The sequence below is a fragment of the Tupaia chinensis genome, unplaced genomic scaffold, assembly GCF_000334495.1.
Source record: "Tupaia chinensis unplaced genomic scaffold, TupChi_1.0 Scaffold141231_1, whole genome shotgun sequence".
Lineage (NCBI taxonomy): Eukaryota > Metazoa > Chordata > Mammalia > Scandentia > Tupaiidae > Tupaia > Tupaia belangeri.
Window position 1 is genome coordinate 1,613,156 of NW_006201094.1, and position 4,905 is coordinate 1,618,060.

Consider the following 4,905-nt stretch of genomic DNA (forward strand, 5'->3'; position numbering starts at 1 on the left):
GCGTTCAGCTGCCTCTCCAGGGCCGGCGTGTGGCCTTTGGAACAGCAAGCTGAAGCGGAAAACAAGGTTTGAGAACTTGCAACTTGAGAAGATGATGGTTACCAGCCCTGCATTGCCTCAGGGAAGAACAGGAACTACTCTACCATTCTTGAGGAAGCCAGATACCGGAGAATTCTTCGGCCTATGGACAGTGAGAAGATGATGGTTACCAGCCCTACATTGCCTCAGGGAAGAACAGGAACTATTCTACCATTCTTGAGGAAGACAGGTACCCGAGGATAGCTCACGCTCTAGAGCCCCACGGCACCATTCCAACAATGGCGGATCCGCACGAGACCCACCCTTGATCCAACATTAAATGGAATCTATGATCCCTATTGGTGAAAACTAAACTTGTGGCCCTTCTCCCTTTACTTACAGGTATCATATTTTCAATGGTTCCCCTGGAAGATGACTGTATATAGCAGAGATAGTGTAATGGGAGAGGGGGAAAGGGCAGAGGGTCAAAGATAGGATAAAAAACATATATGTATGTATACATGGTATGAAAGTAGAAATGGAATATTATTGATGATAACATGCTGGTATGGAGGATCTATTGCTGAGTGAAATAAGCCAGGCTATGAAAGAGAGATATTGTACATATCCACTCAATATACACCGACTATCCGCACTCTATAGTAGAGAGCAATAAATCGGAGGACATAAAAACAGTGAAGGTACTTAATGAGAATAGGACAATGTGGAGTGGGGTGAGTGAAGAGAAGAGGATAGAAGGGGATAGCAAGTGAACAATAGAGAGTCAGGACTGAGAAATAGATAGGGCTTATAAACTGTTGATGACATGTATGGTATTCTCAACTGGATTGGTCTGGGAGGTGTTTCATGATGGGCAAAGTATTTTTACCAGCAAAACGAGAAATAGCAATTGACTGTTTGAGTTGATTTTCACACCTAACAAACTTTGCAGTAGCTGCAAGTTGAATTTTAGGCCTAAGAATGGAATGTTGAAGTGGGGAGATCAATGTCCCTGTACTGACTGACGTGCATGGCATTCCCTTTTGAAGAAATAATGTAATACACTGTAAAGTTATATGTAATCCAATGTAATATGAAGAAGATATGATGATAAAAAATAAAAAATTAAACATAAAAAAAAAAAGAAGAAGGCTTGTAACAATCCACACAACTACCAATCCACACAGCCATCACAGAGGACAATGGACCAGTTTGCCATGACCTCACCAACACTAGGTATCCACTTTTATTTAAAATTCTTCACTTAACATTTATAAAAACACTACTTTATTAAGATAAATATAGGGGCCAGCAAGTGGCATGGTGGTTAAGACACTGGACTCCCACATGGCTCACTGCAGTTTGAGTCCTGGACCTGGTGGTTTGCTTTCTTACTTTCCTTCTCTCTCTCTCTCTCTCTCTCTTTCTCTGTCTCTCTCTGGTAAGCACATATGTCCTATAGAAAATTAAAAATAATAATAAAATTAAATTAAAAAAATTCTTTAAAAAAACTTTTTTAATAAGAAATATAAACATATTCTCAGATTGAAAATGAAAAAAAAATGGTGTAAAGAGAGGTGTGAGGGGGGGCTGGACTCCCACATGGTCAACAGCGGTTCAAGTCCTGGACTTAGTAGCTTGCTTTCTCACTTTCCCTCTCTCTTTTTCTCTGTCTCTCTCTGATCAAACTGGAAAATAATAATAATAGTAAATAGTGGTAAATAAAATAGTTCTAAGAAAAAAGAAATGTCTGAGGAAAAGTGTGCAAAAGTAGAGGTGATATGTTGATATCTCAATAGACAAATTGTTTTTATCCTCATATTCCATGAAATCCTATTATTTCAGAACTTAGTGATCAATTGCTTTTACTGAGGAACTGGGAGTCTATAAGCAGGTTTCAGTGTTTGGATTTGTAAACCATGCCCTAGATTAAGGTCAACATATAGAATATAAAATATATACAGATGCTCCTCAATCTGTAATGGGGTTATCCCAATAAACTCACGGTACATTGAAAATATGCAAGGTAAAAATGCATTTATTAATAATACACATAACTCATCAGACATCATAGCTTAGCCTAGCCTACCCTAAAAATGCTCAAAACACTTACATTGGCCTACAGTTGGGCAAAACCATCTCACACAGTCTATTTTATTGTAAAGTATTAAATGCCTTGCATAATTTATTAAATATGGATCGAAAATGGAACATAGAAAGATGATACAGGCACACAAAATACGGTTCCCACTGAATGAATGCCAGTTTCACACGGTATAAGGCTGAAAGATTAAGTCAGACAACTGTACATCGGAGACTACCCAATAAAGGAATCTGCGTGAGCGTGGACAGTAAAGCACACAGGCAGCTTACCCCACTGAGAACGTAGACACACAGAGTATAGATCATCCCAATGGTGGCCGTCCCGACAAGGCACAGGAGGAACCTGATGGCATCCCTGTAGAGCTTAAAGTTCATCGGCTTGGGGTAGAGGATGGATCTCACCAGATCCCCTTTGGCGGTGTTGAATCCTGAAACAACAAACACTCACCCTGCACTCTCAGAATGCAGATTCTACCAGTAGAGCTCTTTGAAACCTCGATAGTGCCTTTTTAGCCCCCCAGAGATATTGAAACTGTTTTTCCCCTAAGGTAACAGAAGGAGAATTGGGGAAATATAACTGCCTATCTCAGAACCCACTGTTCACTCTAGCCTTCCTTCCCTATTATTTCAATTTTTTTCTTTTTTTTTTTAAGAATTATTTAATTTTATTTATTCATTTATTTATTTTTATTTGACCAGAGAGAGAAAGAAAGTGAAAAAGCAAGCCACAGGTCCAGGACTTGAACCACGGTTGGCCATGTGGGAGTGTCCAGCACCCCAACCACCATGCCACCTGCTGGTCCCTATTATTCCAATTTTAAGGCACCCAGAAACAGAACATCACTTCACTGTGCCAGAGCACAATTTTTCCACATATAAATTTATTTAAAGGAAATGGTTCATGAAAATGCACACCTATGTGCCTGCTCATGTATACACATACACACATACAGGTCCCTGGCATGGAGGTTAAGACACTGCATGCCACACGGTCAACTGCACAGTTGAAGTCCTGGACCTGGTGGCTTGAAAATCATGCCAGGCAGGTGTGCGTGTATGCCCCAAATCCCAAGACGAAACTGGAGGAGAAGGGACTGTGGCGTAGCCAGCCATTCCCCCAGGAGGTAATTTCTTACTTTATCTCTCTCTCCTTCTGTCTCTCTCTCTCTCTCTCTGGTGAGTGCACACATCTTACAGCAAAGCTACACAAATACAAAAATTAAATGGCCCAATAAATACTGCTGTACTCATTTTTCTAATATTTTTCAGTGTTAAGTTTTAATTTCTAGTCCTGTCTAGAAAAAGCTTTGGAATTGGGGTTAGAATATCTTAATTCTAGATCCACCTCTGTCAGTTACTGGCCGTGTCATGATTGAAAAATTCACTTGAACTGTATGGCCAAGGTCCCTCATGTACAAAGCCGGGACAGTAGGCATATTTGCTCTGATGAGTGGATATGTAGAAATAGCTTATAAACTGCAAAGCAGATAAATAATCATTGATTGCCATCTATATTATTATTATTTATACTGAAAGACATATGCCATAGTTCAATGAGCATTTAAAATGTATAGATTTGGATATGTTTGGCTTATTATCTGAAGAGCACTTCTTTCCTAATGGATTTAAGGCGCTGAGCAACATTTTGTGAAAATAACAACACGGAGAAGGGGAGACTAACCAGTGCGCAGTACGACCGCTCTCACAGTTCCTGGGCCAGCCGCCTTGGCCTGGATAACCTCTGTCCCGCAGAAAAGGACATGCCGCTTGTAATCCGTTTCACTCTGCATCTTCCAGGACACAGAGCCATCCATCTTGGGTAATGGAGTTTTAGTGACCGGAATACTTTCCCCTACAGAAAACAAGCAACTTGTTTTGTGAGGTGGGATACCGTCTCTCATTTTAATCATGTGCTCACTGCTCACGCAACAGACATTCACAGTGAGCCTAGCAGGTGGCAGAGACAACCCGAGCTGTGGGAATACGAGGGTAAGCATAGCTCTGCTCTGTAAGTGTTCTGTAGTTAGAGTGGGAGATAGAAATGTAACAGACAAATAGAATCGTGTGCTACAGATACTGTGAGTGTGGGAAATCAAACAGGGTTGATAATAGGCTGGAATAACCACTTAGGGGACGCCAAGCTGTGGAGTCTAAACCATGGGATATGGCGAATAAGAGGCCATGAGAGTTACGCGGGAGCCAAGAATGGAGGGGCCTACGTGTAACACACTGAAGTGCTTAAGCGTTTTTCTGTAGGCACTGGCGGCTGAAGGAGAAAGGAAGATATTTAACTGCTTTAATCAGAAGAATAATATCACATTTATGTATGAGGGGGAGTGCTCTGTCTACTGTACAGGGAAAGAACCGAGGTCAGACATCCAGTTAGAAAATGATTACAGGTGTCTAGGCTCGCGGTAACGAGGTCTCACCTGCATCTGGAAGTGGGAATAGAGGGAAGATTAGATTGAAGAAACAGGGAAAGAAGCTATGAAACGAGGAAATGTTAGATCAGCAAGGCCATAGGGACGAAAGGATTTACAACTTCCTGGATCCTGACTTAGGAGGATGAGCAGAGGGTGGTAGTTTTCACTAACAGCAGGTTAACAGGAGGAGAGAAGAACGGCCTTTTGGTCCTGCTGAGTTGGAGCTGCCTCGTAGAATGGCCACACTGAGAAGCCTTGCAGGCAGTTGGATATTTATCTGGATCACCTCAAACGTGAGGCCTTGACTAGAGATAATTAATTGGAGCTCATTAGTTTGTGGACGATATTTAAGCCAGGGAAA

At 41.4% G+C, this 4,905-nt stretch overlaps 1 protein-coding gene across 1 annotated transcript in view; it reads right to left on the reverse strand.

The window, feature by feature from the left end:
* ATP13A4 (ATPase 13A4) overlaps window positions 1-4,905 on the reverse strand; it is a 168,342-nt gene that overhangs the window by 81,482 nt on the left and 81,955 nt on the right. The window contains exons 10-11 of the mRNA XM_027766130.1: window positions 3,803-3,973; window positions 2,392-2,549 (exon numbers count right to left, since the gene is read on the reverse strand). Of these exons, the coding sequence (XP_027621931.1) occupies window positions 2,392-2,549; window positions 3,803-3,973 (329 nt within the window). The remainder of the gene's footprint in view (window positions 1-2,391; window positions 2,550-3,802; window positions 3,974-4,905) is intronic.